The sequence below is a fragment of the Cyprinodon variegatus genome, unplaced genomic scaffold (genome assembly GCF_000732505.1).
Source record: "Cyprinodon variegatus isolate N-32 unplaced genomic scaffold, C_variegatus-1.0 Scaffold56, whole genome shotgun sequence".
Taxonomy (NCBI): domain Eukaryota; kingdom Metazoa; phylum Chordata; class Actinopteri; order Cyprinodontiformes; family Cyprinodontidae; genus Cyprinodon; species Cyprinodon variegatus.
In genome coordinates this window covers 79,935-103,751 of record NW_015150509.1, presented here as the reverse complement: position 1 = coordinate 103,751, position 23,817 = coordinate 79,935, and the positions used below count along the sequence as shown (strand labels likewise).

General features: G+C 38.9%; 1 protein-coding gene across 1 annotated transcript; it reads left to right on the top strand.

The window, feature by feature from the left end:
- Positions 1–6,930: 6,930 nt before the first annotated feature.
- On the top strand, positions 6,931–22,701 carry LOC107082565 (potassium channel subfamily K member 4-like). The gene is made up of 8 exons (XM_015371320.1): positions 6,931–7,014; positions 8,038–8,167; positions 8,455–8,731; positions 16,152–16,275; positions 16,379–16,539; positions 16,635–16,821; positions 21,001–21,164; positions 21,267–22,701. Exons 3-8 carry the CDS (start codon positions 8,543–8,545, stop codon positions 21,840–21,842), a joined length of 1,401 nt encoding a protein of 466 aa, XP_015226806.1. The 5' UTR covers positions 6,931–7,014; positions 8,038–8,167; positions 8,455–8,542; the 3' UTR covers positions 21,843–22,701.
- Positions 22,702–23,817: the final 1,116 nt, after the last annotated feature.

Genomic DNA, 23,817 nt, shown 5'->3' with positions numbered 1-23,817 from the left:
GAAGCGTGGGGTGCAATTTCTCCAGATTACCTCAACAAGTTAACAGCTAGAATGCCAAAGGTCTGCAATGCTGTAATTGCTGCAAATGGAGGATTCTTTGACGGAAGCAAAGTTTGATGTAAAAAAAAAAGAAATCTTATTTCAAATACAAATCATTATTTCTAATCTTGTCAATGTCTTGACTCTATTTTCTATTCATTTCACAACGTATGGTGGTGAATAAGTGTAACTTTTCAGGAAAACACAAAATTGTTTGGGTGACCTGAAACTTTTGAACGGTAGTGAATGTTTTATTTTTTATGATGCTGCGATGGACCCCAGGAAGATTAGTTGCTATGTGGAGGCAACTAATGGAGATCCTTAACACAAATAAACAAATATGGCTGCCCCCAAAGTGGAGGGACTTGCCCAGGGTATCATTCAATCATGGAGAGCCACTGACTGTTAGTTTAATAAATGGATCATGTGTTTGACGTCTTAGTAACAAGAAACCACACAAAGTGTAACAGATTGCATAAATGATCATTAGGGGGTTTGTTTGTGAATAATGTAATGACCTAACTTTAAAAAATTACCAAAAATACCCCCCAAAAACAATGTTTCATGTAAAAGCATATATTTCACCTATTCTGTCATGTTAGAAAGTCTTCCTACCTCAAATTACCAAAGTTGCAGACGTTTGCGAACCACACAATTACCAGTCAGAAAAGTCCCTACATCATCAAATCTGTCAGAAAGTGTGGAGGCATGAGGGGCTTAATTGAAAATAAAGTGCTCATAATAGCAGTGTAGCCCTCCTCCTGCTCTCCCTCTGTCTGCTTTTCTTTACTACAATGTTTTATATGTCTGCAGTAATTATGAGAGCATCTATCATCAGATCAATCAGTCTGAGCAGATTATTGCTACACTGCCAGACGGGTTCTTTTATCTCCCTGTAGAGAACAGAAACCAGCACTATCTTAAAGGAACATCTGGAATTCTAATCACCGATCAACAAAAAGTAAGGATATTTTAAATGTTTTTCAATCAATGTTTGTGTGACTTACTTTTAGAGGAGACATCATGTATATGATTGACCTAAAAACAAGGCTCTTATATTTTAACTGACCTCTGGCAGAAGAGATTTTAGACAATGATTCATCTTTTTTTCTTGTCAGAATAAAATGCAGCCCTACTCTCAAGGGTTTAGCTAAACAGCAAACTTTTTTTCTTTTTTTCACTTTAAGTAATTTCTGCATCATGATTTATGCAGTCAGAGAAATGGGACGCGTCTTTCACTGCAGTTGGACAGTGTTCAGTTTTTACCGAGATCAGACAGACAGAAGCTCTCACACAGATTGAATTGAAGCAGCTAAATGTATTTAACAGTTTATTTGGTGGAGTGCATAAAATAAATCCAATTCTGCCTTTCAGCAAGTCGAGGCCTCAGTGGAAGTTCCTGTATTTGAAGGGAAATGATAAGAAAAATGCCAAAGATGTGTCCATCTCAGCTCATTTTAAGTGATGGCCATTTGACAATCACTTCTGGACCACCAGCAGTTTAATGCTTCTGTTTGTGGCGTCACTGCAGTGATATAATCCTTGGCTTTAAGTATTCGGTTGAGCTATGATTGATGAAGCAGCATCTGCAGATTGTTATGGCGACATAATTAATCAACAAAATGAACATCCAAACAAATTAATAGAGAATTTATAGAAGCATATTCAAACTTAAAACAGTGCCTTGCAACTGACAAAAGTGTCTTCCATTTAATTTGATCTATTAGGCCAAAACAAATTATTTAAGCTGCAAGTCCTAAAACAAGAAAAAAAAAAAACACACAAGAAACTGAGGAGTAAAGTCTGAGGGCAACAAAAACGCAAAGGAGAATTAATGAAACAGGAGGAAGCTGCCAGAGATAACTCCTGGAGAGGTATTGTTGATATAGTAATTCATATTTAGGGATGAATCTTACATCCATTTCATATATATACTGTATATGAAATAAAAAAAAACAAGCTAAAAAAAACCCTTTAAGGTCTCTTTCTTAGTTTAAGATCTTCAAAGACTATGCTGCCATATATTCAGCCAGATAAATACCAGCAGCTTGTTGAAGGGTGCAAAAAGCTTATGCTGAAATGTAAATAATGTTATTAAATTTGTGAGGATTAGAGAAAATGTGAGGATAGAACTTGCCGAGACATGGAGTATTTCTTAACCAAATTACTAGATTGCTGGGAGGAGGTGGGGGTTAAAACATAAGCGCCTCACAGGATGACACAAAGCTAAAAGTGCATGTTTTGAAACCCGATGTGAAGACAGTGAAACAGCCGGAACTTGACGCCAGACTCTCAGTCACTTTTAATGATAAACATCAGTTTTTTTTATTTTTAACATCTGAATGTTCATTCCCTGTTTTCCTGTAAAATGTATGCAACTCAAAGTTTAAAGTCTCATTTTACACATACTGGTACGAATTTATACATATTCTAACATTGTCATTAAAATATACAAGTTTTGCCTAAAAGCAGAGATATCATCTAAGCATAAATGTTTTAGGTTTTTTTCATTTTGTTCTCTTAAAACAACCCACATTTTTCATTTGATTTTTCTTTAGTCTAACCAACGAAGCTTGTATTAAAAGCCCTTTAAAGTACAAAAAAAAAAAAAACAAAAAAAACAAAAAAAACTAGTCAACAAGTCAAACCATGCACTTCCACACCTGAGGCCTGTACAAAGAAGTAGGTTAATTGGGTTGGCATTGGTTTAACCCTCACTCTCTGGGACCTCTAAGTCGGATTAATTCTTAGTTATGCTAGTTACCATGGTAACATACTCTAAACGTCAGACCTGCTCTGGGTCAGGCTAGGCTAAGATTGATCTGAATCTTAGAAAACGCTGAACCCAGCAGCCACTCAGCTGTTCTGGAAACAATGACATGCCATTTCAGTAAAGAGCCGATTTAATTTAGAGGGGGAAAAAAAACTTAAACAAAACAACACCACAACAAAAAAAAAACAAGCACTTAAAAAAACCAAATTGAACGTTTTTTTCCCCTATTTTTTGACATGCTAACCTTTTACTATTCTGTATTTAATTTACCCTGTATCATCTCCTCATACATGGCTGGTATTCACTTGTTACTATTATGACTGATATATGAAGATAAATAAAAAAAAATATCTATGCTTATATAAGAACATAAAAATCATAGTGCAAAAATTGTGAGAAGATCCTTTGGATCACTATGACAATATGAGCGATAAAGGTTTTCTCAGTCTGGATATATATATGCCAGAATCCTGAAAGCTAGCCTGCTCCGGAGCAGCTTTGCCTTTTAGAGTATGTTACCATGGTGACTAGCCTCGCTAAGAAAGAATCCAGCTTTGTGGTAACAGAAAGTTAGGGTTAAACCTGAAGTTGTCTCGGTAATCCAGTAATCCTGCTTCGTGGTGCAGGCCTCTGAAAACATGTTCATATTTTGTTTGGTTATGTTGTTTTGTTTATCTTGTAGCAGCAACTGATCAGTTCATACAGTACAATCACCATCTGTCCCCAGCGGGAGGTGGAGGGGAGGTTGTGAATGTAGGCAGACATGCAGGAGCCAGGGAGAAAAAGATATTTTTAAAAAGAAGAAGGGCCATAGTTCATAGAGCAGCTGAAGTTACAAAAAATAAGGTTTAGGGAAAAGGATTGCAGAACAAACTTTAGAAGCGAAAAGCCAGAACGTTATTGTGAATCTTTATAACTATAAAAGCTAAAATAAGCTTAAAAACAAACCCTAAAACCCAGGGGCCGTGACACTACCCTCTCCTTCTCTTTTAAAGACTGGAGAAGAACAAAGCCTTTTGATTCTTAGATTCGAAATAGACTTTAATCTATTGCTAGGATGGATAAACCTGCTTGTCTTATGATGTGTCTATACAATATAGTCACAGACGATGCTTCTGCCTCTGTGGAAGTATGACCTAATAAGGGACCACATAGAGGGTCCAGAACTAGACTAACAGAGGTCTATAGATTCCAGAGAAATAACTGTCAGTATGGCAGTTATTACTTGATTGGGAAATATGTGATTTATAGGTCAACATAAACATGAAATGTAATTGTGAAATGCAAGAAAAACTAATAAGTAACACCAGTGTGATAAATTCGGGCATTAGCTTTATGCTGTGAAGATGAGTTTCTTCAATAAGGACATTTAAGCTGGTCAGAGTTGGTAAGAAAATGGAATGAGCCAAAAACTGAGTAATCCTGGGAGTTGAGACGGGCCATCTGGGTTAGGGGTTCTATTGCCTTTCCACAGAAACACCCTAAATATAAAGGGATCTGCAAAGTGCACATAAAAGCTTAATCAAAAGTTAACCCTTTAAAACTGTCATAAACGGGACAGATGGACCCAATATTCAAGGCGAGTCAGACAATGGGAAGTTTCAAAATGTTTTAATAGCAGAGAAATAATATAACAGAACAGAAACAAGGGCTGCTGAGGATAGGGCGGACCACAGCGGCGGCAGGGGGATGGGGCGATACCAATCTCGGGCACTCTGGTTTAACAGGTCACTCCATCCTCTCCGAGGAAGTCACGATCCTGCCGATGGACTGCCAAACGAGATGACCAGAGCAGTCCAAAATGTCCCGATGCAGCAAACCCAGTGAGCAGGTAGGAGACCAGTCCAGGTCAGAGAAACAGTTCAGAACCGGACAGTTCCGAGATCTTTGAGTCCTTAGCCTGACCAGGGGTTCTGATCCAAACAGGTAAAGACAGATCCAGGGTTGCTGGAGTGTTTAGGCAGGTTCAGAGTTCTATGAGTGCAGCAGCGTGCTCAGACAAACCCATGCAGATGAAAACAGGCAGGCTCAGTGGTATAGAGGAACATAGACAAGACTTGGTACCAGGATAAATGCCGAACTTTAAACTGGTCACCACCTTGGAGCCAGGCTCATAGGAATTAAAACTGACCTCCCCTGCGTTCCGTGCCAAAACCCTAAGGGATCCGCGGAGAAGAGCCGGGACATGACCAGGACAGAGGAGACAAACACCAAACCCTCTCAGTCCACTGGCCCCCAAGAGTCAGGACATGAACCAGGGACTTAAGTCTCATGAAACAAACATAAATAACTGACATGAAGGAACAAATAAATGAATAAACTAAGAATACAAGAATAATGATCTGGCCCCGATAGCTGGGCTGAAACGTATATATAGCAGAGGAAGAAAGTGAATAAGACAAATGATAATTAGAAAGCGGGGAGGGCTAAGCAGGTGAATGAAGTGGGTAATTAGATCAGCTATCTGGGCTGCAATCATGACAAAAGCCAAGTGTTTAATATTTGATACATGAGTCTTTGAGACCTCTGCATGATCAGTGTGATATTTCTTTCTTGAAAACCCAGATTTACACAATGAGACACATGTAATGAGCAGAAAACCCATAAAATATTATACAGAAATTCCCACTGTATCAAAATTGATGCAAATAAATCACATAATTTAACAAAATGTATGTATTTTTATTTCATTTGTCAGAAATTCAATCATAATTCTAATCATAAAAAGGTAGAATTTTCTGACAATTATTTCATGTTCTCGGGTTTAAAGGTTTAAAAGGGCTTAGTCAAAGTCTATACCCAAATAAAATTTAGAAGTGGTGGCAAGATTTGAAGAATGATGGCAAAAGACACCTTACATTAAATCTGACTGAGCTTTAGTCATTTTGCAAGGAAGACTGAAAAAAAATCTTTGGATATCAACACACAGGGATGTGCAGCTATAGGTGCATAAAAAAAGTGAAACCTTTTTAAATGAAAATTTATCTTAATCATGCAGGGAATGATAAATAATCAAGCAATGTCTTATGTTTTGTGAGTTTTTATGGCACTAGAGGGTCGTGTTCTGTACATGGGTCGTGTTCACTAACCACTGCACCACAGAAGCACGGCCAACCAAGCAATGATTTTAAATATAGTACAATAACAAATGGCAGTTTGAGAAGCTTTAATGGTTTTTTAAACGAATAACTAAAATAAGTTTTCACAACAAAATGACATTTAAAGAACCAGTAATATGTTTTAGGTCTGGTTTTTCTCATTAAATTTAAAATTTTTTGTATTTCTTTATTCTTATATAAAAAAACAAAGAAAATGTTTGTTCTTTAATTAGCAACACATTACTATTTCAATTTATGTAACAATAACTAGACTTTTATCAAAGAAATCATATAATATTTGAGGCTCTGATCAACCACTTTTGCTAGACTCAGGACAAAATGGTTCTTTAGGTTCTAAAGGTTACTGACCCCTGGACTTTCACATTAAAACCCAATAAAACACACAAGTTGGTTGTTTTAATTTAAATAAAAACACTAGAAGTCAAGGGGTGTAAATATCTTTGCAAGGCGTTGTATGTGTGGCCATAGTGTTGCCGCTGGGATGGTTCGCCAACTATCAAAATGGAGTATGACATTAAAGACTGATGAATGAAACTTTGGATTGACTCCAGATGAGCCAAAAATAGCATGAATGTAAGCTTGTGTATGTTGGCGAGGTCTCACTGGGCTCAAGGGCTGGAACTCGAAAAATCTCTGCAGAAGACCCAGGGCTTAGACTCCCTAGCTAGACAAACATGTTTGGACTGCATAGGGTTTAAACACACAAATAAATAAACACAGCACAGATAAACCAATGTACTGAAGCTTGACTCAACTCAATCCTGATATTATGTTGCAGCTTAGCTCAAAGTTAAACGAGATTTATGCAAAAAAAATAATTTAGTATGACTTTTGTGAAAAGAAAAAAACAAACAAACCCAAACCAACAGCATGTCGCTTTAAGTTTCCAAGCTTTCTCTTTGATTCCCTCTCTCACTCTATATAAAAAGTCCATCTGATCAAGCACCTTTTTCCTCTGTGGTGTGCTCGACACAAACGCCCCTCCTCAAACACGCTTGTCTGCATGCGGCTGTTTGAACTTCATGTGACGGGCTGCATGGTTGTTACTGCTGCTCTGGATTCCTGAAGATCCTTAAGTCTGAGGTAAGAGTTAAAGCGTCTGCAGCATCGGTCAGGACAAATCGTATAGATTTCGAATGGGCTCCTAAGTGGCAATAAAAGCGGATCGTTATGTAGGGGCTGCGTTTGCACTGCTGCAGCAACCCTGTTGGCACTTAATGCTGTTTCCTACTGTCAAGTGTTTGCAAGAGTGCTTTTAAATCTGAGGTGTTTATTCGCTTGAAAAATGCATATCATTTGTAACCAAAGACTTTGGTTAATTGTTCATAGACTCAAGGTTTTAAATGTGATGCAGAGTAGTTAAATAATGAGATTACCACTGTGGTTTTTATTAGGTATGTTTTAACAAATCAGTATAATGTGTTTTTATCATTTCTGATGAGGTGTGCATTTGTTCAACCTGTTTCATCGACATTTGGCTGTGATGTACTTATATCTGAAAGCACATCACATTTGTTTTCCCAGCAGCTGTAAACCTGGTTGGAGTGCACGTCTATTTGGCTGTCACTATGTGGCAGTTTATGGCTCCAAATTTGGACCAGGACCAAAGCGATCTGCTGACTAAAGAACTCCAATCTCTAAACTTCAATAAACAGTTTCTGTTTGTTTTCTCAGAATGCAGCAACACAAATCAAATTGTGGATTGTAATCCCAGCATTCAGGGAGAACTTATCTGTAGATCAATTCATTCTTTACTTTTTAATTTAGAATCTAAGGAAACAATAACTTTTTTCGGTTTATCAAAGGTGGACTGGTGCAGAGTCACATCCTCCAGTTTTGGATTTAATAAAAGAGAGTGCCCTCTTGATCCGAGCCAACAGTGATGATCAGCATCCTTGTACCAAACCTGTTCTTTCAAATATTTCTCTTTCGACTAATGAAGAGGAGAAATCTGCATCCTCTGTAGAATAATGAGCCAGTCTGAGTAAAGTTTCACAGCTTTGCCTCGGCTGCCACTAGCTCTATACATAAGAGGAGGGAGCAGTCCGGTTTGGATTGGCTCTAATTTTCTGGGATTTTATGTGTCTTTGTGGCGATGCTTTCCAGTGTCCCCTTCCTTAGAGTGTGAGGGGGACGAGTTCCTTAATGGTTACGGATCCAGGGACTCCATCATCAGAGCAGATGCAAAGAAGGAACGGAAAAGACCGAGGAGTGGGCAGATAAAGAGGACAGACAGGTGAGTTTGATCTGTTCGTGCATTCATGACATGCATCATGTGTGTTTCACAGACACCCACACAATGACATCTGTTCAGAGTGTCATCAGGCAGGCCAGAGGACAGTTTTTTATCTCAGTTGTTCCATCTCCCGTGTGTCAGCAGTACACAACAGCCTGAGTTGATTTAATGCCTGGTGCAGCTAATATAACTGACTGTCTGCTGCAGGCATGTGGGCAGTCAGAGTCCCTTTCAGACACTGTGGTTAGTTGATAATCTGTGTGCTTCTGTGGTTGCTGATGTTTCAGCTGGATCAGCTGGGATCGAGGCCCCGTCAGAGCTGAAGGAGGCACAGAGAGGCAGCAGACTGAGTTTGGGCTGAGTGGCGGTGTGGCCATGCGCTGTTCAACTTTACTCGTTATCTTCACCGGGGTGCTCCTTTACCTGGTGCTTGGAGCGTTGGTGTTCCGCTCCTTGGAGGCTCCTTTAGAGGAGAAAGAACATACGGTGCTGATGCAGAAAACCCTGGATTTTCTGTCAAACAACTCCTGCATTGACCGGAATGTCCTGAATGACTATGTAGAGGTAAGACAGGGACAGCTTATTCTGTCAGTTATTTTCTAATTCCTCAGTCCTTTCAAATTGCTTGTGCCAAATTCTGGGACTTTGTGTTTGTTGAGTCTATATGGGCCAAGAAGATTCATCAAATCCTTTCATCTTAAATTTGGGGGTGCTGAATTTTCAACAGTTCTTTATGACTTAAAGGATGCTAAGATGTTTAAAATCATAAATATTCTCTTTTTTGTATAAAAAGAACAATGTCTTTGCTTTCTGGAATCAGTCAGGGGAAATATTGTTTCGCATAAAATGCATCTTCAAAATAACTTCTATCTATTTTATTGCAAAATATTCAAACAAACGTTCTGAAAAGTAAGTAAAAACTACACCTATGTGGTATCTTATCAACCATAAATAAAGACTGAAATATATAAAGGTTCTCAGTTTGGTTCCACAGCATCATTGGATATAAATGTGTGTGTGTGTGTGTATTGTTTTCTGTGTGTATCTGGTTGCCATGTGACAGATTGGCAACCTGTCCAGAGTAAACCTGACTTAACTGCTGGAGACCCTGTAGAAATAAACAGATTCTGCGTTAGCTAATGTGTGACACGGTAAAGGCAGTCATAAATATTTGGAGATATGATGGTGACACATAAGGAGGCTGTCTAGGCTGATAGTACTGTTCTGTAGGTGCCAGCAGTCCCCAGTGTTGTACAAATCTGGACTAGGGAGTCAGTCAGCTCAAAAAAATAACATGACTTAATTTAGGGAAAGCTCAGGTTCTTAGAAAGCAGCAGGATGAGGACCTAAATTTGAAAAAGTGTCAGTCTGGTCAGCTGAAGAGGACTGTAGACAAAATACCTTTTAATAATCTGGTTAATTTAAAAGAACTTCAAGTTGGCAAAGTGGGCCAATGTTGTCACTCTAACATGTAGGTTGATAGACTTGTGCTGTAGGTGAATATAAATGGAGCTCAACAAAATGTTTCTTTTCATATTTGGAGAGGTTTGGTTTTATTCCAGGGTCAAGGTGCAGAAACAATCTCTAAACAGGAAAAACAATTTTCCGTTCAAAAGAGGGAGCTTCCTGTTTTAACCGTCCTCATATTTTTGTAGGCCTATTCGCTGTAAATCCAAATCGAGCACAACGTCTGTGTTCCATGTGAACCCCCCCACCACCACCCTATCACCCCCCAGTTCTCTCTAGCAGGATGAGTGCAGTATGCTGGATAACAGGTGTGATCTGAGCAGCTATGTGCCGTTGCAGTGTGTGTGTAAATGCCGGAAAGTTGATCCACATATAAACGGAGCATTTACACTGCTGATTTGGCAACTGGGTAATGATCCAAAGATGCCTGTCCTCGCTTCAGTAGGAACATCGTAAATGACTGTTTTTAGCTCTCTTATGATATCTATAGTTGCGGTGGCTGACATTTGCAAAAAGGTTAAAAGTAAGTGAAGGACACAAGAGTTTGTAAAATAATTTAAAGAGAAATTAAACAGATAAGAAAAAAGTTATCCAAATATTCCTCTGATAAATAGAGTTAGCTAGAAATAGCTAATGGGGGTAAAATGTTAAAGTTACAGATCACAGATACAGTAATATAAGAGGAGAAACATGTTTTCTAGGGAACTACAGCCATCAACACAACCTACTGAGATAAGAATATTGCAGTGCAATTTTAACATCTAATAATTTCCTATTTTATCCTTTTAAGTTAAAAAAATAAATGTTGTACAAAATAGTGGTTTAATTAGGATAAGGGATGTCCCTCTGGTTTATTTTTTTAGGTAATGCTACAGTTCATAAAACCTACAGTATTAACTACAATTTGTTTGCTTGAAATGATAAGGATCTAAATGAATAGCAGATTATTTTTTTCAGAGAAAGATCTTAAGTTCATGGGTGGGGAGATGCAATCAGTACTATTAATGCTGGAATGGGTCATGTTAGAAAGTCAGAACTTTGTCATCAAACCTGATCAAAACTCAAACAGCCTTGTCGCCTGTCTAGGATAGCAGCAGATTCACACATAAAAAAATCTGAAGCTGATCTGGCTAATTTAAAGTCCTCAAAGCAAGCAAAACATTTACAGATAGATGTCATCAAATGTTTTCTTAAAGGCATCCATTCAGACCAAGTCATGAAACACTTTTTTTCTCCATTTCAATTCTCATCTCCAGTTCTAAAAACAATAAAACCCCCAAGAGCAAAAGCAGTATTGACCTGAACTCTTCAGATGGAGAAGAGTTGGGATCTAAGAGGGAAGAAGACCGATGAGGGCTTTGTAAATAGTTACATGCCAGTGTCTCAGCCTCTTCAAAGACAATGAGCACCAACCAATGTGTTTATACAACAAACAATGATGAGTTAGTGATCTGGAACTTGTGATGAACCTCAAGGCTCAGTGATACACAGCATCCAGAGAACAAAGCGTCTAAGTTGAGTCATCCGTGTTTTACAGATGGCGACCATTTTTTTTAGATTCAAGAGAAATTTTCATTTTATCCTAACATTGAAATCTAAACTTCTGATTTAATCTTTTTAGCAGCTGCTGCAGAGTAAAAGACAGATTAATAGATTAAACGAAAAAAAAAATGTGCATGTCACAAACTCAATGTGTGAACCCTGCAAGATGACAATTTGGGCCAGGTGGTGCGATTTCTCCTTGGTGTTTCAGGGATGCATGACCTCAGAAGGGGTTTTTAATCTTAAAGGTTTATCTGCATTTTAAAATGTAGTTGTAACTGGGTAACTGTCCGGATTGGGATGTCGGCTGTACATTTCATCACAGTGTCATCAGCACATAAATTACAATTTCTCTTTGGGGATATTTAAGTAGATGTTAGCGATTAGAAGAATTAAAAGAAGTGACCATAACCCCCCCTTGTACAGACTGTTTTCTGTCTGCTTAGTAGTTTTCAAATCAAGAGTTTCAGGAGACAGACCTGCTCTAGCTCGGCTACACATTAACAGTGGTTTTGTCCAAACTTCCACCTTAATCTATATAGTGGTTAAGCCATTTTATATGATGACACACAGCAAGTGAGTGCTCCACAAAGTCAATGAAAAGTGCTACCCTGAGAATTTACACAGGAATGCTACACATTATTTTTTTTATATCAATAGAATATATACTATCCTCAAAAAAATTACGGCGTTTTTTTGTACCACGCCATTTTTCTAAAGCCAGACTGAAAGTCACAGATAACCAGTATAATCGTATTTCTACCTAAAACTGTTGAAGTTAGTCATTATAACAAGAGACTGGGGCTGTGTCCGGACGTCCGCCCTAAACCCTAAATCTCTCAATCACTATATAGATTTGGGACTATATAGTGGACTTTATTTTGAACTCAGCTAACTGACCGTTTGGACAGATGATCACTACTTTTTGCTCCCCATTGGTCACGTAACTCCGCCTACCCACATGGTCCCCTGCCCCATCTTTGTTATTTGTTGGCGCCACAACAAATCCCATGATGCTCTGTGAGGAGAGCTCTCGCAAAGCAATCTGGGATATATCTGCTCATCTAGTGACCATGGATGATCACTACTTTTCAAGGTGCATTGTGGTAAATTTTGAGTCCACTACTTTTTCATCCACTAGATATTCAGACACTCATTTAAAATGGCGTAATCACTATATAGTGCCCTATATATGTCATGATTTTATCCAAAGATCTGACCTACATGCAGAAAATCAAATAGAGAGACCAGGGGAAGGTTTAACAGGTTTATTATGAACTGGTAGAGAAGGGTCCAGTGCTACTCTGAACACTGGCAAACCGGGACTGAAACATGAAGGGGAAGATCCTGCGGTTAGTTCAGGCTCAGAGGGAAATTTGTGTTTCGATTGTTAAAGGGAATAAAGGCAACAGGACTCATTTTTCCAGAAACGGTGTCTTTCTTTGAATCCAGTTGGTGTGGGTTGTTCCAGTAATAGACTTGTTTGTTGGAGGGTGGACAGGGTTTACCCAGGTTGAGGTGTTTCCTTGAGGAACGGAGGAGCTGACTGCCATTTAGATTTCCTATGGTACTTGAATGGTTTCTTATGGAGATGAATCCCCTGCACAGTGTGAAGCCCAAACAATCCTTGGGGAAAAGTTGATCCAAACCACCTGCTTTATTCCTCAGCACAGTTTGACGCTCAGACAATCCTTCCAGGGGTAGAAGTTCCAAAAAATTCAGTTCGCAGGATGACTTCCTGCCGAGAGGCAAAGACAAAAAAACAAGGTTAAGACTCAGGTGACAAAAACTCAGTTTGACTCAGCAAAACTCAGCTTGGCTAGAGTACCCAGAACTGGCAAACACTCTGGCGTCGAGGTAGTAACAATGTAGTAATTAGGGTGGATGTTCAGATGGCGTTTTTTAATATGTATATATATACCCTTTTATGGGATTTGGATTTTAATTATTGTCAGACAGGACGGAACCCATAACAGGTTCTACAGATTGCTGCGGCCTGATCCAGCATGAACTCCATGGCCAGGATCTTAAGTATAATATGGAGTTCATCCCAGCCAAATCTAGTTTCCCCCCAAAGAAGTATTAAAGTAATCCTCATAAGTAAATAAATTGTGAACCTGAGTGAAGCATTATCAGCCAACATTACAAATGACTGGAGCAAAAGGAAGAAGTGTTTGTCCTCCGGTCACAGCAGCACTTCCTGTGTAGCCACAGCCAGGAGTCTGAAAGGAAGTATGCTTGACAGATTAGATATGAAAGGCGATAATAAGATAAAATGGTCATGAAGGTGAGGCAGATTCCAGAGGACATTTAATAGACTCACTGCTATGAATTCAATATGTATTGGTTATGTTTGTTTATTAAGAAGATGATGGAAAGCTGGTTTTGTTGAAAACAATAATTTTTAAATGAGGTGTACACTATTCATATATGAAGGGAAGAATTATGGACTGATGATTGCTAAGGCTGGACTGGTTGTAGGATGAGGGTTTGTCTGGCCTTGACAATGAGCCTGGACCTTCAAAGACCCTACATGGTAAAACAGTGTCCTATTGGCCAGGTAGAGTTCCTTGTTTTCTGGACTGGTTAAAAGTGACAAGCTTTGGCTTTTCAATTCAGATCCGCACTCTGACGCCCGCTTAGATCCTTCATTGCCGAAGACAGGCGCCCCAGCTTAACCGCATCAGGAAGGAAGGAAGATGGAAGAAGAAATAAACGTTGTCTCAGGGCAGGGGATGAAGATTTTATCGTTTTCAGGGTTAGAATAGGAATAAGTCACCAGAAGAAATCAGATCAGATCACAACCTCTGACGAAAAGAAGAAAGAAGCTATGTCAGGTCAGGGGAATATGAATATGTTAAGTATAGGAATACATCACCAGAAGAAGTTTGAGTTGACCAGGAGGGATGCTTTAAAGATGTTCTGGGGAATATTTAGCGAAAGCAGTTACATCATCCAGGGGTTAGATTTAGGCTATTTAGAGAAACTATTCCTTTTGAAAAAGAAATAGGCAAAACCGAGTTAGAAGCGGTTAGCTTTGCTCAAAGTTCCAAAAAATATACTTTGTAACTTCCTCTTAGAAAAGAGGAAGCTGATGTCTTGAGGATTTCTTTTAGGAAGTATGTATCCCCCCATCCCTAATATAGCTGTCCAGCAAAATTAAAAGGGGTTTTGATGTTTGAATGGAAGTATTGTATTTATCTTTGATTTTTTAATTTTCCGTACATCTTGGTGCTACTATGCTATTTCTTTTTCCTGCCAGATGCTTGCCAATATAATATCATTGAACTTCAGCATATAAGTGGTCAGTGCATTTTTTGAGATCTATTTCCTGAAGGCATCCTCAAGTGTGGAACAACTGTATGTGTGGCTTCTATAAAGTAAAATAAGAGTTATTTTAAAGGTTACCAATGGCCAAAACTTAAACACTATCCTAGGGACCTGTAGTGGTCTCTAAAAATTACAGTTCAGTATTTCAACTGTTAATCGAGCTCAGAGATAATGGACCCGGGTGGGTTATGTAAGCTGAGGCCAGGACAGATGTAGGGGTATCAGTAATGACATTCAGATTTTAGCACATGCAATTTAGGTCACTTGGCCTCTGATTTCAATGCAGCAAAATGTTGTTGTTAGTTTCAATTGTTTATAATGTTAAGTAAGACTTGGCAACTGGTTTTTCTTACAAGTTGAATATAAATAGAAAAAAATCTTATGGAAAAACTAGAAAGCAATTGCATTGTGAAAATTGCTCTACGTCCCTTATTTTACTGTTGTTTAAATCATATTTTTATGTCCTGAAAATTACATTTACTGACATTATTTCATGGTATACTAGCAGGGATTTGCTAAATTATTTCATTATCACAATTTCAAATGTCCATTTATGTGCAGGATAAGAATAAAACTTTATTTCAAGTGAATTAGAAATAATTTAAGAAACAAACAGGTCAAGAGATTATTTCTATGACCCTGTTTTGAAATATATGTCTAGAACAGTTACTCAACAGGACTATACAGGTAATGACAGCTTACATAAGAACCGCTGTCCTTTTATTTATGGTTGAGCTGGCTGCCCTCGCACAGTTATTCCTCAGATGTTGATCCCTGCCCCACGTTGGTACTGTGTGTCAAGTTTCAGTGAACCACATGTTAGATACTCAACATTTAATTGGTTCTGTCAAAGTTTTGCCTTAGTGTGTTGTTAAATTTAAGACACATAGATCTATGCAGCAGATCTAAGGATTTCCTGTTAAAATGTAATCGATGTCAAAGAGTGATGCTTTGGTTTTGGTGCATGGTTAGGGATAATCTATTTTTGACATATCTGCTGCTGTGATTATAATCAAGAAAGGAAATTGTTGACTGTATTTCTTAAATTTTATTTTTTTGAAGTCTTGTGGATTGATAAAAGGGGCATCAAACTGATGTTTATATCCCGCCAATAGGGCATCATCAAGTAAGGACTTGTTGCTGTTGTATAAATACAACTTTTGTTTAATTGTTTCATTTAAAAAGAGCACACTGCTCTGATGTTATCACTTTACCCCCATTTATGTTGCATTTTTAGCCACTTTGTACACTTTAAAATAACATATGCATCTATTTATTATATGTCTTTAGAGTGTGACATGTGCTAAAGAAGATAATACTGATGACAGGCATTCTCTAGCAGAGAAGATCAAACGATCAGAGACTATTCTGTCTATAAAAATATTATTTTTAATGATGTGTGCATGGACTATGTTCATTTGTACGACTTGCATGAATCTGAAGTTTAGTAATGTATTTACCTAGCAGTAGAAAGCATGAAACTGAAGCAAGGAGAAAGATCTTAAGAGCTGCCTGGTTTTCTTTGCAGAAAACAGAGTTATTAATGTTCTTTTTCTACTGCCTACTTTTCTTACTCTCTATATATTTACTTTGCAGTCTTCAATACACCTTCACCTTAATGCCTTCTCCTTTTTCCCCTTCTCAGAAGGTGCTTGACGCTGTGGGTGCTGGAGTGTCTGCAGAAGCTGCTATACTAAATGAAACCTTTATCACCAACTGGGATATAGCGAGTGCTCTTTTTTTCTCAGGGACAATCATGACCACCATCGGTAGGTGCCTGCTAAAAGATGCCTCGTTTAGACATTGTATTTTGTAAATGTGTTCACCTGTATTAAAAAAACTGCTTCTTCACCTCTGACTTGATATGTACAGGCTATGGAAACATCTCTCCCAAGTCAGATGGAGGGAAGCTTTTCTGCATCGTCTATGCCTTGGTTGGAATCCCAATGTTTGGCATCCTGCTTGCTGGGGTTGGTGACCACCTGGGTACTGGTCTACAGAAAACTGTCGGAAAAATAGAGAAACTCTTCCTGGTCAGAAGCTTTCATAGTGGCTACTTTATTTCACTTCACTATATTTCCTTTTTTCCCCTTTACTCTTATAATGAATTGTATCACTTTCTTGACAGAAATGGCGGATCAGTCCCACCATTGTGCGTGTGATCTCAGCAGTCCTGTCCATCCTGCTGGGTGTTTTGCTCTTCCTTGCTGTGCCAACTTTGGTTTTCCAAGAGGTGGAGAACTGGTCTCTTCTTGAGTCTGCCTATTTTGTGGTTATCACGCTGACCACAGTGGGCTTTGGTGATTATGTTGCAGGTAAACAATCAGTACCAACTTAACCTGGTATTTCTTAACAGATCCTAATATATAAAGAAGCAATAGGTAAGACTGTAAAACAAGCCTAAAATAATTGGCATCTCTTGTTTTTTAGGATGGAATTAACATTACCTATAAACAGTTGGTCCTCTATTAAAATTATCAACATATGGTCAAAAACTAATCATGTGCAGTGTGTTGCCAATCATATGAGAGCTCCCAGAGATGTCAAAAAATAGAGTGAAGCATTTGGTATTTTATGTTTGTAAAAGTCTACAGGAGAAGAGAAGAGAACCAGAAGTACCTACAAAGTTCCTGCATCAGTTCTACATCAGTACCTTGAAAGCTTCGGCATTGTTTAAAACCCTTTGTACACAAAATAGATTTCTAGAGATGATATTGATGTGACATTTTAACCAGATGTTGGTAACATTTTAGTTCTTTCCAGAGATTTTCTATTGGATTCAAGTCAGGTTATTGGCAGTGCCATTGTGGCAGCTTTATTTTTTGTTCTCTGAAAAAAATTGAGAGTTTCCTTGCCTGTGTGTTTGGGGTCATTTTCTAGCTGAAATGTCCATTCATGTTTCATCTTCATTATCCAGGCAGATGGCAGCAGATTTTTATCAGGAATGCCTCTGTACATTTTTTCATCAATCCTTCTTTAATTATTTGAAGTTTTCCAGTACCATTTGCTGAAAAACAGCCCCACGCCATGATGTTCTCACCTCCAAACGTCACTTTTGGTGTGCTGTTTATGGGGTGATGTGCATTGCCATTTTTCCTCCAAACATGATGTGTATTATGGCATCCAAACACTTGAATTTTGGCCTCATCTGACCAGACTATATACACCCAGTATTTCACAGGCTTGTCTAAATGTTGTGCAGCAAACTTTAAATGAGCTTCAACAGTCTTTTTCTTCATCAGTGGAGTCTTGTGTTGTGAGTGTGCATACAGGCCATGGCTCTCCACAATCAGCCTTTGGCTCTTGGACAACTCTTCTGATAATTATTTTAACTCCTCTGTCAGAAATCTTGGGAGGAGCACCTGATCGTGGTCGGTTTATGGTGAAATGATGTCTTTTCCACTTCCGGATTATGGTCTCAACAATGCTCACTGAAACATTCAAAAGTTTAGAAATCCTACTTGAACCAAGGCCATCATTATTTGCAACAATAAGGTTGTGAAGATTCTGAGAAAGCTCTATACTTTTACCCATCATGAGATGTTTCTTTTGTGATACCAGAGACACCTTTTTGTAGGCCATCATTTGAGACTTAAAGGGAAATGCCGTTTTTTTTTTTTACATTGTGCCCTTGATTTTTCATCATTACATCATGTTCTACTCACCCATATGAGTTTTGTGTCATTTGGAGCTGTTCTGAAGATATTCGGTCAGGTTATATCCAAGTAATGTCTTCCTATGGGCAACGACTTGAAGGCACAAACTAAACAGTTCATAATTTATAATTTATGGTACGCCAGCATTCATTACATGTAGGCGAAACACTGTCCCCCAGACATCCGCGGTTATATTTCTTATATTCATATCTTTTTAAAAGTAAGCGGAGTGTGTATGATGTCATCCGTGCGGTGGACTGGAATTGTGACACGCAGCCAGGGCCGCAGGCGGCTACACTCTACCCCTTCTATTCATTCGGCTAGCTAATATAAATCGTTCAATTCCATTTCGAGAACGAGATCATCTGTCGTAGTAGCACTAGACATCTTCCACGCATGTGAGTAAAACTAGCAGCAGTTCAGCAGACAGGAAGAATGAACGGTAGCCGGCGTACACAGATGACGTCATACACGCGCCACTTCGTTTTTAAAAGATATAAATATAAACAATATATCCGCGGATGTCTGGGGGACAGTGATTCGCCTACATGTTATGAATGCTGGCGTACCATAAAGAATAAATTATGAACAGTGTCATGATTGGCTAATGGACTTAACCCACAAGCAGAACACCAAACTGGAGACAGAGGAAAATTTAACAATGTTTATTTAGGAGGAAACACACAGAGTAATATGGACTGGTTCTGGTACAGGTCCGGGACTGGTTTCACAGATATCTGAAGGGATGAGAGTTTGATTAGCCAGGCAGTTAGATGGTTTGACGAGTGAGTAATTTCTGAATGTACGTTGAAGAGGTTCTGACAGATCCTTGAGATGGGGAACCGGTTGGGTCCAGAGATTGTGGAAGTAGCAGAGAGCTCAGCAGCAGCAGCGTCTAGCTTCTGGTTAGTGAGACTCTGACGTGGGTTTTGTTCCTAGCTCTTCCCTGAGAGCTGAGGGAGGAATCCAGACTGAGGTCTTCAGGTTTAGCTTCCTAGCTCTTCCCTGAGAGCTGAAGGAGGAATCCAGACTAAGATCTTCAGGTTTAGCTTCCTAGCTCTTCCCTGAGAGCTGAAGGAGGAATCCAGACTTAGACCTTCAGGTTTGGCTTCCTTGGGCAAACAGGCAGGTTTCCAGGTAAAGCTCATCCAGAGCTTCAGACTTCGGTCAGGTTTTCTGTGAGTAAAGAAGACAGAGGCAGGTTAGAATCCAGTTCCTTTCTAGAGTCTACTGTGATTCACTATGTTTACAGAGGCTTAGGTTTGCTAACCAAACTTGGTCAACACTGGGGCGTCGAAGGAAGGTCTGACTGCTGCTTATGTAGGAAGGTCTCCTGATGAGCTTCAGGTGTGCTGGAGGCTCCAGCCCAGGAGACCCACAGCGCTCTCTGCTGGAGACAGATGGTAGATCTCCAGATCCCAACAGTAACCCCAGTCCCTAACAGAAAACATAAAACAGAAGAGGATCCTCGGCGCCCTCTGGTGGGCAAAGCCTCAGGATCCCAACAAACAGTTTAGTTTGTGCCTTCAAGTCGTTGCCCATACGAAGACGTTACTTGGATATAACATAATGGAATATCTTTAGAACAGCTCCAAATGACACAAAACTTATATGGGTGAGTAGAACATGATGTAATAACGTAAAAACCAAGGGCACAATGTAAAAATAAATGGTGTTTCCCTTTAACCAGTTGATATTAATTTGCACTGAAAATGGCTTTCTAATTACTGAGAGATTTCAGGCTTTCCATGCCTTTCTGGACCTCAATGTCTGCAGATGTTCAATACCTTTTCCCTGTTCCACTCCACATTATCACACATAACTTAATTTATGAACATCTATGATTTCTTTGCATGTGTGGATTGTTACAGACATCCGATGAAGATGTCATGTTAACAGGACCCCTAAAAATATATTTATTAAGAAAAATAATGGCGTGTTCAATAATTATTTTACCTGATTTATGTGCTTTGTTCAGATTAGAAACACTAGGTATCATAATTACTTATTGCTTCTTTAAGTAGAGGGAAAATGCTTATTTTATTGATTTCTGAAGCATTTCCAAAACACTTCCTCAGTTGTCTTCTACTTAAGCACTTAGAACTGTCATGTCTTGGATTACTGAGAATCTAACCAAGCATATTTTCTCGAAAGCTCCACTTTTGCCTCTAATGTATTTTGTTATATGGAGGTTTCAAGCAGCATCTTAAGATGTAAGCTAGCAATTTTAAACATGGTTTATAAAGGCTCTTGCAAATGGACAATGTCCCTCAGCAAAAAGTTGCTTAAGCACAAGTTTACCACAAAAAAGGCTTAAATCGGAGGCAACTGGACGTTTCCTTCAGTTTTTCTGAAAACACTTTCAATACCTATCCAGAGGTCTTTTCTGGTGGCTTGTAATAGAGCACCCTGTACCTGGAGCACTGATGTTTTTAAACATCTGGAGGCCCAGTTTTAACAGATTCCTAGACAGATGCAAATCAATGACCCAAAAGTGAACGATGGCTTTTTTTTCCTTTGTTCTATTCTACATATTTTTGCCACTTTACTAAAATCATTGATCTTAGCACATAAGACTTAATTAGTCATCCATAAATACATGTCAGTTGTAAAACATTAAGTTAGCTTATTTAGAATAGGTATCATTAATTATTCAAATGTTTTGAGTGAGAAACGAATTATTGATTGATTTGTGTTCTAAACAAATATGGATGGATGGATGGATGGATGGATGGATGGATGGATGGATGGATGGATGGATGGATGGATGGATGGATGGATGGATGGATGGATAACCATTAACTTTTCCTTTTTTTACACTTTGTATTTGTATCGAAGGGGGAGGTGAATCTATGAAAAATATTAATGAAAACCTGTTGCCGGAGTTGTGGTATAAGCCTTTGGTTTGGTTTTGGATCCTCCTGGGTCTTGCATACTTTGCTTCCATCCTGTCAATGATCGCTAACTGGCTCCGGGTTCTATCAAAGAAGACGAGGGCTGAGGTACTTTCTTTCTCAGTTGTTTTACCTGGTTCTTGTACATCTATGTTTCTGTTCTAAAGAGGAGATAAACTGGAGAATGTGATTATCATGTTCTAATTTTAGATGGAGGAACTGAGAGCCCATGCTACAGACTGGACCCAGAACATCCAGAACATGTCTGTGGACTTTCGCATTCCAGGAAACTTGGATGACCATTTCAAGCGTCGGCGGAGGAAGCACCGCCATCGCAGCCACGGTCACAGCCGCTCTGCTAATGGGGCCAAAGGAGAGAAGGGAGAGCTTCGTGAGAGTCAGACCGAATCTGAATCGTACTCCTCCTCCTATTCATCTTCTGAATCAGAATCTGGATCGGAAACAGAAACAGACTCTCAGGCCACTCAGACTGACCGGGTTCCTGCTACAGAGGCTCCTCCGGACTCCCTCCTCCCACAGCCTCTGGACTTCTTGGCGGAGAACTTTGCCTTCATTGATGAGTCGTCAGATGCTCAGAGTGGCAAAGTGGATTTGGAACCTGTGCAGGAATCAAAACCACCCAACTCTCGTCATGCAAAGAGGAGACGACATAGGCGGCCTACTCATAGAAGAAGCTCTAAAACCAACTACTCCACCAGAAACAAAAAGCAGCCCAACGGAGACACAACACCTGTTCCAGATGTCCCAAAGAAGCCTCCTGAATGAGAGCACTACCAACTCATGAGACTACAAACAGGAGTTGTAGCACTTACTTTGTATGCAAGTGCTGCCTGTAGACTGTCAGCTCAGATGGAGACACGGTGCTCATGCCTTATAAACCTCTGTGTGGTTTGCTATATAACTTTTCTCCTTGCATGTGAGTGGGTATGCAACAATCAAAGCAGATGAAAAGATTAAGTTGCCATAAGTACTACCGTACATCTTTGTAAGGACATACTGCTCTCTACTGGCCTAACACGGTATTGCACTATTGCTGTGTTTTTCTTCTTTTTTTTTTTAACTAATCTATATATTTCAACCAAATCGGTGTCAGGAACTTGCTGCTGCAGCGTCAAGCTTAACTTGGAGGAAACTTTGCTCTTACCTGAGACAACAACCATTGAGTCCATACCAACAATTTCAGAGGGTTTACATGTTGGCACCTAACTAATTTGTAAAAATATAATGCAGATATCATTTGCATATTTGGTGGTGGAATTTATTAATGTTGCTATTGTGCATAAATACATTAAAGACCTTTTCTAAAAAGAAGTCATTTTTTATCTTTTTTTTCTGACCTCCAATGGTTTTAAGCCAATAAGTTCACAAATGCTGATTGACACAAACAAAAAAATTAGGTCATTTTTGTCAGAATATGAAAAGTTCTCTATATTTGGTTTGAGGTTCACCTTTCAGTAAGATAAAAATCCTCTACATACAAAGAGAGCAGCAGTGGAATAGTTTTAGATCAATGTTGAGACTTCATTCCAATTGAGAGTTTCTAAAAATACCTAAAAATAACTTTTCACAGGAGCTCTGCATCCACTGCTACAGTCAGTATTGCTGTTAAACTGCACTGCAAAAAATCTACCTTCATTTTTTATTTTAGCATTAGCAGTAATGCATCATATACTAAAGTTTCTGACTGTTATTTTTTTTTAAAGAACAGGGAAAGTTTCTTTGTCCAGATGTGAAGAAAAAAAAAACTGGAAGAGGTTTACCTTCAAAGACTTGCAGCTGGAATTTAAATAACCATTTATGTTCCTTTCACTTGATTTAAAAAATACAATAATTTATCCTCATTTATTGCATAAATTCCCATTAAATACATCTTAATTCATTGTTGCAATAATGTGTGAAAATAAAACACTTTTCCTGAGCATTGTGTGTTTTTGTTATCAGTAATCTGATATTTCCACCCGTTTCAGTTCTATAGGTGGAAATCTTTTAAAAATTGAAGGACTTCTAAACATTTTAAGACCAGGTCAGGAATATGGTTGCAGAAAAGGACATTCTATCTTGTGTGATGCGCCTGCAGTCGTCAGTTGGGCGTTTTAAGCTGTGTTGAAGCTTTTCAGGTGATCCTGGTAAGTGATACTCTGCCGGAAACTTTAGCTTGATTCAGCCTGAAACAGGCACCGAAGAAAAGCACTGCTGTGGAAACTTATCAGATGGTTAATTTTAAATGGCATAACAAGCAAATGCTCATAAAGATATTTCTGTACAACTGGTTTTCCAAGAAAATAAATGTTGATTTGTGTGTATTTGAAGACAACCAGCAGATGGCAGAAAAGATGCAGCCCTTCAGTGCTTTTGGTATTGGACTGATTTTTATTTTTTGTTGACCTTCTGATTAAGGATTTTTATTCATCTTATTCGTTGGATAGTAGACTGTTTAATACAACACTAACACTAATCCCTGCACTCTCGGATTTGCCAACTAAACAAATTAGTGCTTTTAAAATAATCTAGCCTTTAGAAACCTGACACTGTCCTGAAGGACACAGAAGAGGAAATGTTGAAGGATTGCAACCAAGAATCCAGGACGGAGAGATGATGTGCAAAGGCAGTGGGTGACCTTTTACTGGAGGACACACTCTCAGCTGCTATAACGTCATCCACTGCAGCCTGCGCCTGCTGCCACTAGAGGACGAATGGTGGGCAGAGTCTGAAGTGCCAAGGCACACTCCTGACCTGAATT